The sequence below is a fragment of the Passer montanus genome, unplaced genomic scaffold (genome assembly GCF_014805655.1).
Source record: "Passer montanus isolate IOZ18808 unplaced genomic scaffold, ASM1480565v1 scaffold2, whole genome shotgun sequence".
NCBI classification, from domain to species: domain Eukaryota; kingdom Metazoa; phylum Chordata; class Aves; order Passeriformes; family Passeridae; genus Passer; species Passer montanus.
This window is the reverse complement of record NW_024366591.1, coordinates 20507472-20529193: the sequence shown is the minus strand read 5'-3', so window position 1 is coordinate 20529193 and position 21722 is coordinate 20507472. Positions and strand designations below refer to the sequence as shown.

At 40.7% G+C, this 21722-nt stretch overlaps 1 protein-coding gene across 1 annotated transcript; it reads right to left on the bottom strand.

Moving 5' to 3' along the window:
- Nucleotides 1-13809: 13809 nt before the first annotated feature.
- FBXO5 (F-box protein 5) lies at nucleotides 13810-20073 on the bottom strand. Its single transcript, XM_039707516.1, has 5 exons — nucleotides 20040-20073; nucleotides 17420-18156; nucleotides 17048-17138; nucleotides 15725-15886; nucleotides 13810-14486 (listed from the first exon to the last, which is right to left on the bottom strand). The coding sequence occupies exons 2-5, from the start codon at nucleotides 18139-18141 to the stop codon at nucleotides 14235-14237; spliced, it is 1227 nt and encodes a 408-aa protein (XP_039563450.1). The 5' UTR covers nucleotides 18142-18156; nucleotides 20040-20073; the 3' UTR covers nucleotides 13810-14234.
- Nucleotides 20074-21722: the final 1649 nt, after the last annotated feature.

The following is a 21722-nucleotide window of genomic DNA, read 5'->3' as shown; positions in this document are numbered from 1 at the left end:
CTTAGCATGCATGATGACCAACACTTTCCACAAATGGCTAATAAATGTCTATCACTTCTATTTTAGCCTTCCCCTCTTATTTTATTGAGTCCAATTTCTCATGCCAGCACTTCACAAGCATCTTGGAAAGCAGCATTCAAAGTGTCTTCTTCCAGACTTTCAGTTATACATATCAGAGATAATTACATTTTAGGCAGTAGCCTGGAATCTGTCAGCGCTGGGGTTGTATTCCAGATGAGGGATGTGTCTCTGGGCTAGCTTGCTCCAGAAGAAAATCTAAATGTAGAGCACATGGAGGTGCAGGACAATACCTGCTCCCCTTTCCACCTGCTCTCCCACCGTGACAGAGACTTGTTCTCTTGCCTTGCTGTGCTGGCAGATTTTTTGGATGTATCTCTAGGATTACCTGCATTGCTTGAATAACCACCCCTTTGAGGAGAGGTTGAACAGCCAGGCAGAAGTATCCTGGAGTTTAAATCAATTTTAGATTCATTTAGCTGTAAATATTCAGCTGGACTGTGCCACTCTAGAAATTTTTTCTCCTTGTACAGAGAGAAACAGTAGCTGTTAGCAGTACAATGGCTGGGAAAGATACTCCACAGGGGAACAAGTTCTTAACATTGTTATTAAGGAAACATCTCATAAAAACCTTTCACAGATCTGACAACTCCTTGCTGAATTGTTCAAAACTATAACCTCTCAGCACATTTTCAAGAGTATTGCATAGTTTTCTTGCTTTGCTTTTCTGCTTGGAAAAAGCTTGTTTGTCTCAATATTCTCAGTATTTTAGCAGCATCAACTGAATTGAATAATCAGTATTTTTTCCTATGGAAGAGTGCTAAAAAGAAAGAATTGACTAAATTTATTGTGATTTAGCCACAAATTTATAGTGTATTTAACATGATTATGTGCTCAATTTAATACATTTATCAATGGACCTAAATATATGCCTGCTGGGGTTTAAACTTGACAATGACAACACAACATGATCTGTCATTTACATATTTGCAACACACATTTTGGAGCTAATTCACTTCTCATTCAATGAAGAACTACTTTTACATTCACTGCAGTTATTCCAAAATTATGCTCACAGAATTTGTAAGAAAAAATAGCCCCATAATCCTTACAGTATAACAGAAATTATCTATACACAATTTGGACTAGAGCCTCATATGCTGTGAATCATGTAGGTGTTTTGATTTAGAACAGCTGAAATATCTGTCTCACCAAACATAAATTACAGGCTTCATCTGAGAGGTAAATCCCTGGGAATCTTTGGCTGACATGGAATCTATGTGCTGTTTTCACGTGCAGAGTCTGGGTATTACCAACCAAAATCTTAACTTGCTGAATATTGCAGGTTATACTCAGGCATAGCTAGTGCAGGAAGGTCAGGAAGTTAAGCCATACTTTAAGCTCTTAGCCGCCTCTTCTTCCTAACTTGCAGCAGAAATTTCACCAAAAAAAAGGCTTTCTTTCCATTTCCTTGACATTGCTCAGGATTAGAAGTCTTTTTTCCCTGCCCTTCTATCATCATACACAACCCTCTTCATCTCTCTGTTTAGTCCTTCCAGGACAGAACAAAATGCATCCTTTCTATGTGCCCAGGGTGAAACAGAACAGAATCCCCTCAATTCAGCCCAGCTATCTGAGGATGTGTATAATTTTTGCACTTCTTTTTCCATGGCACTGTTAGAGATCTGCATCTTTCCTAAGAGGAGATCAGATCTACACATGCATGGCAATTTATTAACTATAACTGGTTTTTAAGTTCCTACAGTCCATCTATATCTATCTATCTATCTATCTATCTGGTGTACTATCCTTTGGGAAACAACAGAAACTGCACACATTTCTTACAACATCAGTGCATTTTTACTTGTCTCTTAAACAGGATTCAGTCACTGAAACAGGAATAAGATGAGGCAGCCTGACACAGACTGTCAGGAGATGTCTTAACACTCCAACCTGTATTTTTTCCATTGATCTGCTTAGATTCCAGAGATTTTTCTAAACTTTACCGCTTTGGTAAAAAATCTGAACGCAAACTCATTGTTACCCAACAAATTATCTCACTGCCATAAATATAATTAAGAATGTAGGGCAAAATCCAATCACCTTTTAAATGACATCGTTTCAGTAAAGATCATTCTGTATTCTAAAACCTCAACTGATTATGTTACGGCAGCTTAGCTAGTCCACTGTGGCTGTCTTCATGCAAGCAAATTGTAAGTTACCTGAGGAGCTACCTGGGCATAGGAATACTGTCTTCTAGTGCTATTAGCATGTACCAAGTAACTTTTTCCCAAATAATTCCTGGGTACTGTTCCAAAATTGACGCTGAACGGACATTGCCACAAAGAGGTCACACGCACATAGCCACAGCATGGGCTGTTCTGTACTAGTTAGCCTCAGTTACTGTAAATATTTCTGAACATTTTTCTTTTGCCAGCTTGTAGCTGTGGGTATGCTCTAAACTCACTCATATTGCAAAGCAGAAACAATTATTCTGAACACCACTGGATAGCCTCTAAATAAAGTGCATCTTGAAAACCAGTACTAAGACTGAGTCCTTGAACTGTTATTATGCTCAGCGGTGGTTCTTGGTTCTTAAACCTCTGTAAAATACTCATCATACATTTGATGCCTAAAATTCAGCTACGTTATGAATGCCTTGTAGTGTAGTATATATTGCAGTTATGGTGACTAGCATTCCACAACAAATTAAGAACATACTCTAGTTAGAAAGCCTGAGCTGGGATAATTAGATGCTGAGCATGGCTCTGTTACATAAAGATTGCAAAGTATCTCTTCTTGAAGTAAGGGATAAGTATGCACATGTAGTCTGTCTGCAATTAATAATATAGCAGTGCTGTCATGGACAACAGGATCAATAGATTAAACCACCCCCAACCTCATTATAATTCAACAATGTAGGAGGAGAAGGTCATGGCCATACTCAGGGGTTAAAATTAAGAGGAAGATTCATTAACTTTGAATCCACCTCATCATGCCTGCAAGTCTGTATACAGAGAGATGGCTTTACATTCTTAATAAGATAGGAAGCACTAGGAACTGAAAGAATTAGAAATAACTTCAGCGAAGTAGAATTTAAAACCAAACAGCATTGACTATAAAGCAAGGTAGTAATTCAAGAAATATGTGTATTCTAAACAACACTCATAAATGCATCAATAAACAGATAAATTAAATTATATTATGTTGAACTCTGATATTTTTCTGACATTACTTTTGGAAATTAATGATAATCAGCAATGTAGGAATACTGTGCTTTAATTCATGGCAAAATAGGACTTAAAAACATTATGCATGACAAATATCTAATGAAAGAAAAAAATCTTTGGTACACACCTTATTTTGTGACCTTTTCTTTGCCTTCCTCCTTTTTTGTAGAGGACTCTTACTTTGGAGGAATGTGTGGGTACTGGTATGGTTGTTGGCATCACAGAAAGATTAACATGACAGCAAAATTGTAATCGTGGCCAAGTTTAGTACCAAGGATGTAGGGTGGCACTGATGGCATGCGCTCCTACACTTTTATAGCCAGCCTTGTAGCAGGAAAGAAAAGTATCACTGCGTTAGTGTAATGATTTCTGTAAGTTTGTATCTTACCAGCAAAGATCAAGAATTACATTGCATGTGCTTTCATCTGCTTGTTTTACACCCACTCAGAAAGCAGGTAAGAAGATGGTTCTGTCTTCTCTGTTCTAATATTAAAGCACTGACTATTTTGGGGGTTTCGAGGGGTTTTTTGGGGGTTTTGGGGTTGGGGTTTTTTTTTGTTTGTGGGGGGTTTTTTTGGTTGTTTTGTTTTTTGTGGTTTTTTTGTTGTTGTTTTGGGGTTTTTTTGGGTTTGTTTTGTTTTGTTTTGTTTTGTTTTTAAGATGTTATCCATACCAGGTATTTTCAAATTTAAAGGTGTAGTCTTCAGCTGCTTCAGGAGATGGGATGGACACCCTGACGCCAGTGGTGTGAAGGCGGGTGGTTGCACTTCCCATGCTGCTAGGGAGGAAGAGGCCCAAGCAGTGATGAACTTCTGTGGGCATGTTTATACAGTGCTGGAAAACAGAACCACTCTCTGTCAGCCTGCTCCCACCTGCCTCTGGCTGACCAGAAATGGGGGAGTACAAAAGTACTTAAAATTTTATTTAAAAGCTCAACTTTTGTTTGCTCTGAACATTATTCTCTCCGAGAGAAGAACTGAGTCTTCTACAACCCTGTCTTTGGTTAAAATAACAGTAAATTATTTTCAGTGTTCCTGCTGTGAGCTTTGCATGGCAGAGTGCTGTAAGCTGAGAGCAGAAGTTGTGTATGCAGTACCTGCATGTGTGAATGATGGGACACGACAGAAATGGGGTGCACGTGATACCCATGTCCATGTCATACCATTGTAAAGAGCAAAGCTGAGGAGCAATCCTGGGCTTCCCAGCCTGCATTCAGGATGGTGCTAACTCAGTTGCATGTCTGGTTTTGGACAGAACCTGTTATGCTACCTCCTTGTTAAGAGCATAGGCAGAGGATTCACAAGTCTGGAAAAATAAAAAGAGAAAGGCTCTGCAGGCACACCATCATTACATACTCATACTGAAGGCAAAACGGATATCTGAGGGTTAGTTTTATATGCAAAAAGAATCTCTTGGACAAGCACTTACTAACTAAGGAGATTCAGGCTCCCTTCAAGTGATACCATGTTCTGTGTTCACAATGTGGACATTACACTGGTGGACTCTAAGTAACAAATACCAAACTTCAAGAAAGAAACTTTTGTTCCATTTCTGAATTCTCTGGGATGCAGAAAGGTTTACTAATTTTTTTTTTCTGCTGTTGGAAATAAGTGTTTTTCTTTTGGCATTTTTCCCCAGTGGTCATTGTGTAAGATGACCTTATAAAAGTTTGAGTCTACTGACTCAGAAAGTCTTAGCTTGAAATATAATAAAATATTCTGAAAAGTATTGAAATTTTTCATCATCATTTCAAGAATAAGATGATTAAAATAAAGAAATATTAAGCAGACAACTATTTTAAAATTGCACAACCTTTTAAATCAACAAATTTGAAATTACACAGGATATACAAAGAAGAAAATAAAGTTTCATTATAGAGATGTCCTGTACTCTCTGAACTAAATTCTATGATCTCTCAGATCTCCTAAATTATATATTCTCTGTACTTTCCATGGTATTTAAATTTTAGCATAAATTAGAAAAACCTACATGCTACTAACTACTCTGAATTTAAGGCATGCTAACTGAGGTTTAATACAAAAATTATCATGATGCTTTTTCATCCTCCTCAGAGTTAACATTTATTACCTACAAAACACACCAAGACTAGAACGACATTGAAAATACATACAGTGGGGGTTTTTGTGGCAATTTTGTAGCAGCTTCTAATACAATATAGCAGTATCTCTAAACCAAAATCCTACAGAGGATATATCGTGCCTTTGTGTGTTCTGAGTTCACCAGCAGATGAAATCCATTTCTCAGTAACACAAATACTGGCTTAATTTACAAAGATTTATGGATCAATTTCTTGCCCGTAGGCTGTGTATCACAATCCTGTATTGAGCTCCTTTCGTGCCCTAAAGGGCAAGCTTAAGGAGAAGCCTTTTGGATCACGTTTCCCTCCATGTTAATTTTTAAAATGATGTGCTTTCTTGCTGGCTTTGAACAAGACTTGGAGATGCTAGCCAAAATATTTGCTGACTTATTTTCATTTCTAATCCTTCAAACTTTTTCTACCAGGTGTACAGCTCTCTAACAGCAAACTGTGATACCCGTGGTGGCCTGAAAGGGAACATTCTCACCTACACACCAGTTTAAAATCTGATTTTTTAAAGCAAATACCTCTTATCATACTGGATTAAATATTTCCCCAACTATTCTAAGCCATGTAATAAAAAATAACCATGTATTTCCCCTATAAGCCTAGGAAGCTGGATTACAAACTGAAAGCCAAATCATATTATTTGTAGTTTGTTTTTCAGTAGAAACAAAGACACAGCATATTTTATTTTTCATATGTTCATGATTTGCTGTTCACAAGTTTATACAACTGATGTCTTTTCAGCATAGCTATGACAGAAATTTCTGCTAAATACTAATAAAATGAAAGACAGATTGAACAGAGCTGGCATATTTCTCTTTCCCTTTCTCTGAAAGGATCTGAGGTAATGAAAAGGCAAAAAAAGGGGCTAAAACCCCATTCAAAAATGCAATTTATCAGATAAAAATATATACCTGGAGTTATACTTCATGTTCTTTATATATTTTAATAAGCTTATAATTTTTTTAAAAGCTTTAATAAAGCACACATTACCTCTTGAAAATGGGTCAAAAATATAAGTTTAAAATGCTGCAAATTAAAACTAAACTCAGTACTTTAAAAAATGCATTGTATAATGTCCCTACTTGCAACTAAGTCCTAGCACAATAGTTTACAGAGACTTTCTAATTTCTATGTGTAACATATTTTGTTTTGAAATTGAATAAATTTTCTGTGAACTGGAATAAAGTATATAGATAACTCTGGAATTAGAGAACCTTATTCCCTCAATAAAAATTTAGTTGGTTCATAAGAAAGAATTTCTGTTCATATGGCAATGAAAATATTCAGAAATATTTTTGAACTTTACAGTTATATTTAATGATTTCTCTGAAAGAGAACCTACTAATTTAAGATCAAAGGAACAGAAATAAATAGTAATTTAGCTGATGGCTTTTCTTTTTTAGCTTATAGTCCTTGTAAGCCCATATTAAATCATATACTTAATTTATTCAGGAAAGATAGCAAAGGAAAAGCAATATTTACCCTCCACCATCTTCTCCGTAATTAATATCTGTTAAACTTTGGAAGCCTAATCCACTGGTCAAGTCACATGTGTTTTCACTTGGAATGACAACTATTTCAGCAGCAATAAATATTTATCCTGGTTCTATACAGGAGAATAAATTTCTGGTTCTATCAGCTGCATAAACAGTGATGGAGATGTAGTTATATGATGTTGACTTAGGAGGACTGTGCAAGTGTATATCACTTATCTGTGCTAAGAAGATGTTTCAAAAGGTGAATTTCATATGAGAAAGAAAAATAAAGATATTTGCTACCTTTGATCTTCACTTGGCCTTAAATGAGCTGAATCTGGTTTTTTATAATTTCATAGAATCTCTTTTATATATCTATAGCTGTGTCTATATATATATATTATTTCATGAATAAAGTAACCAAATTTTAAACATTAATGAATTAAACCAGTAATCTTTCTTTTGTAGACAACCCCTCACATTCCCAGAAGTTTCATTGCTTGTTTGAGCACCATGTAATACAAAATACAAATCTCACTAAGACATGCACATCCAGTACCTTTGATTTTGGTACTGGTGACCGTGGTGATTTTGGTGTCACCAGAATTTAAGAAATTGATATGCAGTAAAGTACAAAGAAGGCATTTAATTTGCTTCGGTATCAATGTGTATGGATAGGAAATCTGAAAGAATTTTAATCATATTTGAGACTGGCATGTAAACATAATACAATATATTAAATTACCATCTACATGAGAAACTGTGAAAACATCGGCATTGTGAGGCTAAAGGGTTCTGTATGAACAGTGAAAACCTTGCTCTTGATTGTAACTCCAAGGAAAGAATATCTCTTCTGTTCTGATGTGTTAAGCAGTAAAAGAGTCTTCTCAATCTTTTTAAGAAAGTCAACCTTCAGGATATAAGCTATTTACAAGAGTTCTGAGAAGAGTGAAGATTATCAGTAATGACAAGAGAATAACTCTATGACTATTAGCACGCTGAGAGTATAAATACAAATACTAAAAAGTGTACTTGTTATCTACTACATGGTTAATTAATTCATGGCAGATAGTGGGGCTGTGGTAGTAGTGTGAGACATTGAGACATTTTATTCTATATATTTTACATGTGTATATAAAGTACAAATACTGAGAATATAATTGCTATTTTACAGAGGTGAGGAAGTCAGAACAAATGTGAGCTGCTTATTTTACCAAAAACCACTGCTAAAGTGGATACAGTGAGACTGGAAATCCTGTGGTATCCCTACTGATTTATTTATCTTAAACACATGACAGTTTACGTGTTTCTTAATCCTGCTTCAGAGGGCTCTTTACTACTACAGTCTAGCATCACAATCTTTTACACAACCATGATGTGCCACAAAGAAAGAAAGGGACATGAAGCAATTCAAACTTTCTGGATTTCCTACTGACACACAGATTTTTTTTTATTGTTGAGTACATAAGTAAACGTTGCAGAGAGTAAATGTTATGCTCCCTGTTGCAAGTATTTTTAAGACAACACAGAGCTTTTTAATTTAAAAACATCATATGCATTTTTACAAGCAGCTGGTGTTTAAAGTATGTTTGTAAGCAAATTGCAGTTGATGTTTTCTCTGCTAATTCGGTACCGAGGGACAATCTTGAAAATTAGATCTACATATGACTAACAAAAATCTGTTGTACAATGTAATTAACTGAGCCAAGGTAGACCCCCAGAAAATGACAGTAAACACAAGAGGTAAGTCTCAGAGCTCTTGTGTCATCATGTTTGCATTATGATTCATGCATCAGCCGGCTCCAGTGGAGCCTCTGGAAGCAGCTTTCATCCCTGCTGAGCAGGGGCACTGCGCTCTCTGCCGGGCACAGAGCTGCCACGGGCAGAAAGCAGAGGGGAGGTCTGGGAGGTGGTGGCCACCACAGCTGTGCCCATCCCATCGTGTGAAGCTGTAGCTGCCCTGGAAGAGCTGTGCCTCGTCCCGAAACACGCAGGAATGTCTCCTGAGCCCAGCTCCTCTGACAGCAAATACTCTGGGTTAGAGACATCCGAACCTTTCAGTGAGTCTGACCCGAGGGCCTGATGGAGCCAGAGAGGCTTTTAAACCAGCGTGAACCATTACTGCCTTGGTCTGGCTACAAGGAAACATCAAGAGACTTTTGTTTTCCAGCTCTGGCCTGGCACGTTTACACCACCCAAGGGCAACAGCACTGCTGGCACATCCCAAAAGCTATTCCAGCACTTATGAGGTGGGAAATAGGGCAGTGCCAAATACCCAGAGACCTTTGTTTTCCAGCTCTGGCCTGGCACGGTTACACCAGCCAAGGGCAACAGCACATCCCAAAAGCTATTCCAGCACTTATGAGGTGGGAAATAGGGCAGTGGAGGGGCAGGGTTCCCTCCCTCTTCCCAGACATGCACTTGCACGGCCAGATGACATCCTCAGGGCTGTTCTTCAGGCCATGGCCCTGACACTGCGGCTGGCCAGGGCTGCAGAGGGCTGGTTTGAATGCTGGACTGAGGTACTGTGAGGGCAGCTCTGAATGCAAAAAGCAGAACAATATAAAACCTTAAGGGACAAAACATCAGCTGCTGCTGAACAATCTCAATGGCCACTACAATGTCTGTTCCATCATTTAAGTCCTGCAGCTCTTTCTGCCTGCTGCTTTTATTTTGTGTTGGGAACATCAGCACTATGATTTGACTTTTATCTTCAGAGGAGATACCATTTTGACAAGGTTGTACTAAAAGTGAGTGGCTCTGACAATTTGTACATCCTTAGGTAAAGACTCAAAATCCAGGAGTTGTCCATCTCTGTAACTCATATTTTGCTCCATATTTCAAATATATTAGAATGGGGATCTTTTCATCATAGCAAATGTCTTCAAAAATCAAGCTTCTATCACAGTAATGGCCCGCTCCATCCTTGCATTCAGGTAATGGCATTTCAGCTCCAGATGCCAGCCCCACCTAAGCACAGTGGAGGCACCCTACAAGAAGGGACGGATGCATGCTGTGACTGTCAGATATTTTGCAACTTGACACCATTAGCTCCTGCCAGAAGACATACCAAGGTGGCAGCAAAGCTGTTGGGCTGTTGAGGTGCTCAGCATACCTCCATCAGTCAGGAGGTATCCTGTCCAATCCCAGGCAAAGCTCTGTTTGCTGCTTCCTCCAGACCTGCACCGATGGCTTCATAGGACAGCTTGCCCCCACTGGTTGGGAGTGGTGACTTTGCTCTCCAGTTGTCACCTGAGGGTACAAGGTGGGCAAAGGAAATATCATGTTTGGGGCAGTTAATGGCTCCTTGAAGAAGGCATCTGCATTTTGCAGCACAACAAAGGTTTTATGAAAGGCTCCTGTGTATTTTTAAGTTTAGCAAATGTGTACATATCCTATACAAATATGTTTGAAACAAATGTTAGAATCAGTAATGGAATTCAAGGTTTGGGTTTTGTTCTTCTGGTTGCAGATTTAATCTGATTCCCCATGACTGTAGTAACTACATCTACAGCTACACTTATTAGAGGAGAAGGGAATACACTCTCCGTGAACACAGCTAAAGGAATCCAGCCTCACTCAGTGAGTGAGTCAAGAGCACCATCTCGTGGTTTTCCCTTTCCAGAACAGATTTCATTAAAAAAAAATCTCTATACTACAGCATATTTTCAAAAGGAAAGTCCTTGGCTTTGGGAGTTGAGAAAAGAATTCTTACTTATAATCTTAATCTAGACTCCTTATTTTTGAAGTCTCTAAATCAGGGCAGACTTTATATTTTAGGGCTAAATATACAGACCTTTTGAGAGTGGTCACTGACACAATTATGAATTATACACTTAAAAAAAAAAAAACACATAACAAAAACGAAAACATTCAACACGCTAAAAATTTTGCTTCCGTTCAGTGACACTTTGTGGAGAGAACATATCTGGCATTTGTTGCAGTTTTGCCACACATTAAAAACCAGGTTCTGAGGTGATCAGCTGGGCTAAGGTGCCAGTAGCTTCAGACTTGAGGGTTGTTTTTTCTCGTTTTGATTCTTACATGTCCCACATTCCTAAGAGAACAAAGGCTTCTGCTGGAGGATATATTAAACAGATAAGTGCATGCAAACTTGTCCCTGTTTATTCAAGTGAATCTATCACTATCAGGCACTTCAGCTTCTCTCTTTGCTGTGGTGAGAGCACTGAAATTACCTTTAAAGACTTGAAGAATGGTGCAAGCACCTTGAGCAGCTCCTCGGGTTTTTGAGGACAGCATCATATGTGCAAGAAAGAAAAACTGAAAAATGCAGATACTAAATATTGATTTCAGAAAGTCCTAAGTGCCTAGCTTTGTCTGTCTCCCAGCTAGCATTAGTATGAAGGAATAATCTCACTTCACAGCTGTTCAAGCTGGGGGAAACAGCTGCTAGACACAGGAATTTACACAGCAGAGGAACGTCCCACCCTTCCTCACCATGCAGAGCCACTGCTAGAGATAAGTAAGTAACTGGAAGAAATCTGTACTTGCACCAGGATACTCTGGCAGCCTGCAGGTATTTATCACCCTCTGTAGATCTGAAAGGCGTATGCAGCGTGGGTAAGCAGCTTATCACATTCCTGCAAAGTCACTGGGGCTGCCAACTGCTGAGTTTGGAAGTGCTTTTTGACAACAGCTGCAGTACCTGAGGAGCACAGATCTCCATGTGGCATCGCCGTGCTCTTGCCCTGGTATGACTCACACCGATTGCATATCAAAGGCAGGGCCAAGATAGCTCAGCAGAGGCATTCACAACAATCTGCATCTAGGACTTTCACACCTTCGGCACACAAATCACTCTCTTCAGTACTCCTTGGGGCACCTACTACTAGTAACACCCATCATCCTCACTCTCTGAGGACTTGCTTTCTCCCTCAGCAGTACTGCTAGCATGCCTGGGTGGGGACTGATTGTCCACCTTCTTTTTCTGCAGCTCACCATTCACTGAAACTATTCAGGAGGAGACCAAACATCCTGCGACTTTCAGGAAGATGCATGGTTTTATTCAGGCTCCATGCTCAGTGTTATTGGGCAAGGTTTGAAGTGCTGGGCAGGATTATGATAAAGAAATAGCTGTGCCACCCTAACACATCCTATGCATAAGAAAATTGTGTTGATAAGAGATCAAGGTCCTAAAGAAGATGTCACTCACCTGTTGAAAGCTACAATCTTGACTGTCTGTTCTGATTAAAACTAAATCTGGTAAGCAAGGATCTGAGGATCATATAAATCAAAAATGGTTTAAGAAGATGTCACTCACCTGTTCAAGGCTACAGTCTTGACTGTCTGTTCTGATTAAATCTGGTAAGCAAGGATCTGAGGATCATATAAATCAAAAATGGTTGGGCAAGTGAAAATAGCCACAGCAGATCCATTACAGCTTGGACAAAGTTTCATTAAGCCAAATAATTTGACCTTTCCAGCAAGGTTTCAGGTATGAGGTAGTTGCTCCTTACCACTCAGAAGCTAGTGAAAAATGTCACTTTTTTTCTCTTATCTGGAGGTAACAAGGAATTTTTCTTAAAATTCTTCATGAACAGATAAATTTCTACAGCTAAAAATAGAAAAAAAAAAGGAAGAAAAGAGCAGCTGTTCTTTACTCAGTGTTCAAATTGTTAGGCCTACTAGAAAGTGCATTGTTCCTTTAGAAAGCTCAAAAATATGAAAAGTTTAACTTGATTTACCACATTCAGCTTGAAAACACACAATTTTAATTCAAGATGTATCCTACAGTGCAATCAGTCTAAGAGTGAATGCCTGTGTCATATTTCTTGAAACTATTATAGGAAATAACATTTCTGTTCAGATCACATTATCTGCACTCTTCAGGGCACAGGAATTTCAGTGGACACAGATTAAAATTTTAGCAAATTTTGCTTGTAAGATTTCTTATCTATGTGTGCTCAGCCTGACTTGCTGTGGTTTTATATGTATCAAGATGGTACTGTCTAGATACCAGAATAAGGTATAATAGGACTAGATTCACAGAATGGTGTGGGTTGGAAGGGACCTTAAAGATCATCTAGTTCCAACTCTCCTGCTGCAGACTGGGACACCTTCCATTAGACTGGGTTATTCAGAGCTCCATAAATACTTCCAGAGTTGGGCATCCAGTTTTTCTAGGAAACCTGTTTCAGTGTCTCACTACCCTCATAGTAAAGAATTTTTTCGTAATATCTAATCTAAACCCACTTTCTCCTAACTTTGAAGCCATTCCCACTTGTCCTGTCACTACATGCACTATAGTTCAAGAACCAGGACTAGAGTGCAGCGCTCACAGTCTGTTATTTACTTACCAAAGAGGGGAAAAAACACCCCAAATAATTCCACAAAATGATTATTTATTTCTTGAAAGCTTGCCTGCCAGTACTGTGGGATCAGGAATATTTTGCTGCCAGTGAGCTATAGTTTGGCACGTCACTACATGCACTATAGTTCAAGAAGCAAGACTACAGTGCAGAGCTCCCAGTCTGTTATTTACTTACCAAAGAGGGGAAAAAACACCCCAAATAATTCCACAAAATTATTTATTTCTTGAAAGCTTGCCTCCCAGTACTGTGGGATCAGGAATATTTTGCTGCCAGTGAGCTAGTTTGGCAACAGCAGCATAAATCCAGCCAAAAGAAAAATTTCCATTGAAATGAAAAGGAAGTGCTAACACTATTGACACTATAGGCAATTACTGATAAGAGCCTTTAGGTAAGATGCAGGAATACAGCATGACAATGGATTCAATACACTGCTTTACACAAACCCAGGAGGACTTGCCCTTTGTTGAATGAACAATTTAAAGAAGCATGTACTAGAAAACCTGCAAAAAGAGCATGAGTAGCACATAGGCTGATAAATAGACAGGCCAGACTTACCAAGTTGTTGAGAATAATCATTTATTTTCACATTTACAAGACAAATATTAATAATATTTACAAATATATACAAATATTAAAATTAGCTTGTGAATTCAAAAAAAAGTCAAAGTATTTTTTAGCAGTATAGCCAACATACAGTACTTTTTTTTTGAATTTAGAAAAGGTTCAAGAAATGAAAGAAGGAATGAAGAGCAATTTCAGATGCACATAAGAGAAGCCATCAGAGAAAGTAGTATTATTGATGTCCACATTTTAAAATCAAAGGTAAAGCTTTGAAAAACCATAAAATCTAGTCTCCCTCATATTTTCACATTAAAAGGGGCATCACCCACCTCACTCAACAGCACTAGAAATGCTTTTAAAACCTTTCTGAGCAGGATGATTAAATAGTACAGAGGAACAACAGAATTAACCATTTTTATGAGTATGGAATAGCAGAAAGCAATCTCTTTGAGGATGACTTAAAAAAAACTTCTATGGGACATTTGCCAGTTTGTACTGGGTGGGTGATGGATCACAATCTCTTTAGATTCTGTTTGCTTTTCTTAGTCCCAGGCAGCGGCCCTGGTGCAGAGTTGTGTTTCACTGGTTTGCTGCTCACACAGTCACTGGAGCTGTGGTAGCTGCACATGCACTTGGTGCAAAAGTCAAAGCCACAACTTTCACGATTGCATGTTGCTCTTTGGAGGTAGGAGTCATACTTGGCAGGTGAGCCACAGCGATGGCAGGCTTTAAGGCTTTCAGTGTTTTTCAAGTTCCTGGCAGCCTGTTGGAAAAGGCGCACACAGAAAATCATGAGTAGAGGGCAAATACACTCTCCAAACACTTCATTATATTATCTTAGTGCCACAAAACATAATATAACTTCTCCTACTGTAAGGAGACAAAATAAACACTTAGCCTAATTCTTGTTGCATCAAATTCTGATGGAGTTCAGAACAGGAATAATCAGGATATAATTGCAGGTATTTTGAACTGGAATAGAGGTAGCCAATTTAAAATTCTTAACATTTAAGAGTTGAAGGACAGGCTAAATCAAGAGCAGTAAGGATAACAGCCTTCCTGAATCTCCCAAACGTCATTCAAGGATGGTGATGTAGCTGTGTAAAGATGCATATATCAGGAATTGAATTTTAAGACTGCTACTGAACAGCTGTACTTCTATATTCCTAATACTACAAAGTCCTACACAGTAATATTATAGCATCTTGATTATACTTTCCAGTGACTTTTCATCTTCTCTTATTGCATCAATTTGCAGAATAAGACTTGAGCATAAAAAACCTTTTTCTAGTTAGGAAAATCTTTTGCTTACTAACAAGCAATAACTTTCAATAAGCATTTTTAAAAGTCTTACAAGATATAGGTGTAGGTCTACATTGAGAATATGTGGGGAAAAAAAACACAGCTTAAGAAAAATAAGGTGAAGGGGAAATAGGCTGTTGGCAGTTGTTGACAAATGTGTGACACACTATAAATATATAATTAAAGTAATTTTAATGCCAGGTTCACAAAATACCCCACAGAATGATTAAAAGAAATACGCATTGCTATTTTTTTTAAAATCAAAACTAAGAACTATTAAGTCTTTGGTATTTTTCTATTTTTTTCCTACTTGTTCATCAGTTTTGAAGCAAAGTTGACAGGTTTTGTGACATTGTTTATCTGGAAAATATGTGATTCACTATAAAACCACGGAAAATAATAGGAAATTATTAAATTCCTTCATATCTGAGAAAACAAAATTTCACTAAGTGAAATTCTTAAGAAGGAAAAAAAAGGATGTAGGACATCCCATATGTCAATATTCTCTGAACTTAACTTCTGACTTGTCTTAAAATAGGCATACTAAGAAAAAGCTGGCTGCCATATTAGTAAGAATTACAAACACTTTAAACTTTAAATTACAAACACTTTAAACTACTTTCAAAAATACGCTTTACAGGGTGCTTGTTTGCCAGACAACATGAGAGAAATTAAAGATCAGTGGAAATCACCACTTACCTCAGAAAACTCTGTGAGCCTGCTTTGATTCCTAGATGCTTTGGATCTGGTGCTTTTTTTGTTCAAGTGTTTTGGTGGGGTTGCTTTCTGAATGGAAGCTAAGGACACTCTGTAGAGAACGTACTCTCTTGTTGCAGCATGCTCTGGTGCCTTAGTGACATTCTAATGAAAAGAAGAACAAAGACTTAAATTTGGGACGAGAACTCACCTGATAGAGTTTTTTGTTTAATAGAAGTCATTAAGTAATTTTAGATTCTTCCTCCTGTTTTCCAATAATAAAGCATCACACCAAGGAGTGCTACTGATTTTACCATAACTTTCACAGTTGCCTCTGTTGTAAATGCATAGAACAGCTCCCTAGCTCCTGGACAAAAACCAGCCATCTTCTATTACATAATCCTATTTTCATATTAACAGTTATTTAGGCAGAGCATGTAACCTATTCATCATAATTTTTAAAGCAAAAATCAGTACTTCCAATTCTTTTTGGTGAACGGGAATGCTTGAGGCTCTCTTTGTGAAAAATAAACTCCACCCACCAATTTTCCAAGTTTCCAGTTCAAATTGAACAAAAAAGCATACAATAGCATGGAAGAAATCAAACTGTATGGAATGAATATTCAGTACAAATGTCTCCCTCCAACAGCACTGTAAAATACTACATAAAATTTAAATTGGTTAACAACCCTGTCCTTTGGCAGATCCTAAGCCTTTGTTTGTTCTATTTCTCCATCTCTCAAGAAGGAAAAACTCTGTTAGTATTTTAAGAACCCTGATTTGATAAAACTCTAGTCTAGTGTGGATGGATCAAGTATTTTTATTTCACAGGACAGAGGCATTAGGAATAGCTCATAGTGCAAAAAGCTTTTCACTTTTCCATAGCAGGCATGGTGGGCTTCAGAAACTACTGCTACAGAGACCCTGATTTACAGAGCCACCTGAGTGATTTATCTCAGTCTTCCTCCCTTTCTGGATCAGTGGGAATGCTGAAGCAAGCAAGTCCCTGATGGGAGACTCTAGGGCTTGCCCAGTGGGCTGTGCTGGCAATGACTCTTTCCTTCCTGCCTTTCTCTGACACACAGGACTTGTGGAAGCTCTTGAAAACATCTCATCTGTCCTTGGGTCACCTTCTCAGTCAGCCTTCCTTGGGGTCCCCAAAGTCCCTGATGTAACCAAAAATGCTTGAGACAAGGCACCCTAACAGGATGAACTTATACACTCCAGTGACAGTTTTCAATCTAAGAAACTTATCTGTGATCTCTTAAGTGTAGGAGGAGACCTGAAATAGCAGAAAAACACTGATGGTTCAGTGCAGAAACTTACAGAAAGGTTTTTCACAGCTCTGCTATACATTTGGAAAATCCATTTATCTTCTTGTAGAATCTTCTGCCATGTTGTGCTGACTTTGGCAAAACTGCAACAACAATACAAAGACATCAGTTTCCTCCTAGGAAAGGGATTTATTAAACAACAAGAATGACTTTTTCTTTTATGTAAACATAGAATATGTTCACAGTTGTTGTCTTTAATTTGCCTTTTAGGGAAAAAACACATTCTCCATATGTATCACAGCTTACATAACACATAATACTAAACACTGAGTAAATGTCACAAAAGACCCATATCTAAACCATTAAGGCATCTGATTAGGTTTTTTCCTTTCCCAGTGAAATACAATGACATCAATATACTTACTTTACTAAATCCATCTCGCTGAGATGCCTTAAAATGTTTGCTAGTACATGCTTCAGGTTCTTTTGGAAGAGTTCAGCGAGAATGTCTATTCTATCCAGCCCCATTTTCTTTCCAATTAAGTTACAAAGTTCAAATTTTCCCCTAGAAACAATTCTATCTACAGCAGCCCAAGACTTGAGATTTCTTTTACCACTTTTTTTCAAAGTTGAGCAAATTACTTCTTCATAATGGATTATGGGCAACAGCGTCTTCTTTGAAAACTGTTCTTGTTTTTGGTTCTTCATGAGACAATGCTTTGGTGTACCACAGAGGTTCCCAGCCAGAGGTAAACTATCCTCATGTTCTATTGCATCGGCATAGTGAGTACTTAACATAGAGGAATAACCACTGTCCTCATTAAGTTTACTGCTTTCCATTGCCTCCATCTCACAGATTCCTTCATCAAGTCTCTGGGTTACTTGGCTGTTTTCTTTGTTATGTATGGGTCTTTCTCCATCTTTAAGATCTAGGTTCCTGGTGGCTGCATGGTATGAGTCACTAAGGAGTATTTTCTGATGTTCTTCTGCACAGCTTTTACAAAAGTCTTCCTCATAATTCAAGGGGCAGGATTTTTCCAGTCTTGTTTTCTCCACAGCACATTTCAATGGTGCAAACCCAGCACGAAGAGACGCACAATCAAAGTCACGTTTCATTTTGCAAGAGCGGTTAAGGTTCGATTTCATTTTGTTGTTTGTATTCTGCAAGAAACAACAAGGGCAGTATGAAAACACAGCATAAACCAGATTACAAATGCTTACTCTTATAAAGACTCTACCATTCTTGCCTTCTGCATTAGGAATTTTACGCTGACTTACCCTCTAAAATATCTAAAATACAACTAATGGAACTAAGGATTTGAACAGCCACTGATTAAATCTAAGTAAGACCTTCCCAAAAACTAGTCTTATGTTGCATATAACTAGGGAAAGAAAATTGAGTGATTTACTTGGTCACCATTTCACCAGCATAGATGAGACATGCCAGTGCTTCCATTTCCTACCATAAAGGTAGTAACATAGTCAAAGACACTTGAGGTCCCTGCAAGGGACACCAATGGCAGGGGGTCCATGAGTGACCGCAGGCCTGTGCAGGCCAGAGAAGCCTGAAGTTTGCATCCAAGACCAGAAGCAAGGCTGCTGCTGCAGCCAGATATCTGGCATTTTTGAGAAGGGAGGAGGCTGGGGGGCACAGGAAAGGCTTGAGTGCTTACATGTGTGAGTAAAATACAAAGGGAAGCAGCCATACTTAAACAATGGTCGGTGAAATAAAGATTTAAGCATGATTTGAAGAGGGTGGGAGGTCGATAGATATCCTAGGAGAATTGAGCTTTTCTTGCCCTGTTCCATTCCCTTCCCCCGCGAAATGTGGTGCTATCTATATTAACAATTGCGGGGGGATGGGCGAGAGCTGAAGGGGAGAAGGAGGTCATCTCTCCCCAGTTAAATCTAAAGGAAAAATAAATTCCAATTTATCAAATTTATTATATATGCTTTGCAATGCATAGGAAATGGAAGATCCCCGATTTAAGTAAGCATTTTAAAGGATTTAAGCGGTTCCAGCCGTTTTGTAAAGAAGCACGAGAAAAATGTGTTTCATGAACGACTTAGAGAAAAAGTTCCCTCTTTGTACCTACGTTTGGTGAGAGAAAGGAGCAAATAGGCGTATGGCTTTGTATCGTGTGAGCTGGGGGAAGAAATGCAAGCCCTTCCTAAGCCTCCTCCTCCCCTTCCCCCCTTCCCTGCGAACGGCCAGAGAAGATTTTGGGTTGAAATTCTGATGATTTGAAAAATGTTCCCAAATCACATTTTGGTGCACCCGGGCCTGCCCCGACCCCCGGGGGAGCGGGCTGAGCCGCGGGGCCCCGCGGCACTGCCAGGCTTCTCCCGCCCAGCGCTCAAGATGGCACGGGTCGGGGCAGGTAGACCGGGTCCCGGCTCTGCCGTGCCCCATGGCCCCGGGAACTTCACCCCGCGCCTTCGGGGGCTTCCCACAATGGAGGATTTGCCCCACAATGGAAGATTCCCCCTAAAACGGTGGTGGCGGGGCGGGAGGAGCGCGCCGGGGGGATGCTCTTCCGACGGCGTGGCCGGCGGGCGGGAGTCAGAGCGGCGCGGCCCTTCCCCGCCCGCCGCTGCCCGCCGGCGGGAGCGGGGCTGCGATCCGCATCCCGGCCGGCCCGGCCCCGCCAGGGCGGCCAGCAGCCGGGACCACCCCGCACGCGGCTCGTTGGCGGGATCGGGGCTCTCCCTGGCCGCCAACGCGCCACCGTCCCACCCCAAGCCGTCCCGCCGGCGGGATAGCTGCGGGGCTAGGCTGGGCGAGCAGTGAGAGCGGGCGGCCGCCAGGAACCCCCGTCCCCAGTCCGTCTGGTCCCACCGCAGCGCCCTAGCATCCGCACGGTCCCGCCGCCACGCACGCCAGCAGCTCCCGCCACCCCAGCCAAAGAGCCCTGACCGCGGAGCCCCGCTGCCCCCGAGCCGGCCCGAGAGCGGCGCCGTGGCCGTGGAGCCCTGCGGAGCCCTGCGGAGCCCCGCGGCCCCGAGCGGCTCCCGGCGGAGCTCGCCGCCCGCCCCGCGCTCACCTGCAGGGCCGCGCCGGCGCCGCCGCGGGCAGTGAGTGAGTCCCGCTTTCGCCGGGCGCTTTTTAAAAACTTTAAATTTGGTGTCCAAAACCGCGCCAGCCAATAGCGGGGCGCCGGGGAGCGGGACGCGGCCAATGGGCGGCGGGCAGGCGGCGGGGGCCAATCCGCGGCGCGGTGGGCGGGGCCTCGCCCGGCCCTCGCTTTCCCTCCTCGGCCGCCAGGGAGGGACGCGAGTGGCGCGGCCGCGGCTCCCGCGCGCCGGGCGCTCCCGCCCGCCCCTTCCTCCCGCTCTCCGTCCCGCAGGAACCCGCGGCTGCCGCGTCCCGGCACCGACACGCGCCTCAGCGCAGCCTGGCGCCCGGCTACATCTGCGTCTGCTTGTTTAAATGGACGCGCCTGGGGTCTTCACATCACCTCGGCACGCTCCGAGTGTGCAAAGCTCCTCTGCCGGGAAAGGATTCTTTCCCGCACTGGGGATATTCAAGAACTGCCCGGATGCAATCTGGTGCCATGTGCTTTAGGATGACTAGGCTTAAGGAGGGATGTTGGACTGCATGACCCACTGTTATCCCTGCCAACGTGCCCCAATCTGTGATTCAAGTCTGGCAGTGGATCTGGGCTACTACCTGTAAAAGAATTGTATTTATTTTATGTGACCAACGCTACCAGCAGTTGCAGAGTGAGCAGGAACACCACTGGGAGCTAGGCTGACTGGGATCCCCACCTCTGCTCACAACTCAAGGGGGTCGCATTTGCAGAGATAACATCCCTTGCATTAAAATTAATACAGAGCAAGTGGGGGACTTCAAGTCTTTACACAGTAAAGCTTGACACGACAGATCAAGGACAGTGAAGTCCCCCTATGCACAGCAGCGTCAGACACCAGTTTTGGAATGCCTCTGTCAGCATCCTGCCAGAGCTACATGATGTCTGTTTTTTCTCACACTGATCACAGCCTGGTCACTTGCAAGGCAACAACACATTTAGTGTTTGTTCAAGAGCCAGATGAGAACAGGGAGGCAGGATCTGGCCAGACAGGCTACAAGCTGGAAGCTCAGGGAAGGTTTAGGGTGACAAAGACCTAAACAAGTGTCTTAGTTTCATGCAGAAGTCTAGCGTGCAGACCTGGTCAATGGCCTTTATTTGTTTGGAAGAATATGAAGCTGAACAGCAAACTCCATCCATCAACTGGCATAAGAAAGGCTGGCTTTAAGTCACATCTGTAGGACTGTCAAAAGTGCTCTCCAGTGTTCCATTTACCATACTGATCTGGTAAGAATGAAGACTTCAGTCCTAGTTTCTGCTCCAACAGGTATCTAATTATTTTACATAAAAAATTGAGTCAATGTTTCTTTTTACTTTTTTTTATGTGCCGGTTTGGAGTTATAAAATTGCTAGTAAATACAGACCTAGGACACATGTTTATCAAAAGGAAATATGTATGCCTCATCTTATGCACACAGACATTCCTTAATCTGAAGTTAATGAATGCACCTTAAATTAAAAGACTTGGAACTTAATCATAGTTACCATGCAGTTGACTAGGAAAAAAAATTATAAAGTTATCAAATGTTGTAAAATGCTGTTAAATAGACAAAACGAGTAAGTGCTGGTTATAGCACATAACTTTTAGAAGATCAATAACTTGGACATTCAATTAAAACCATAAAAGAGACACTGAAG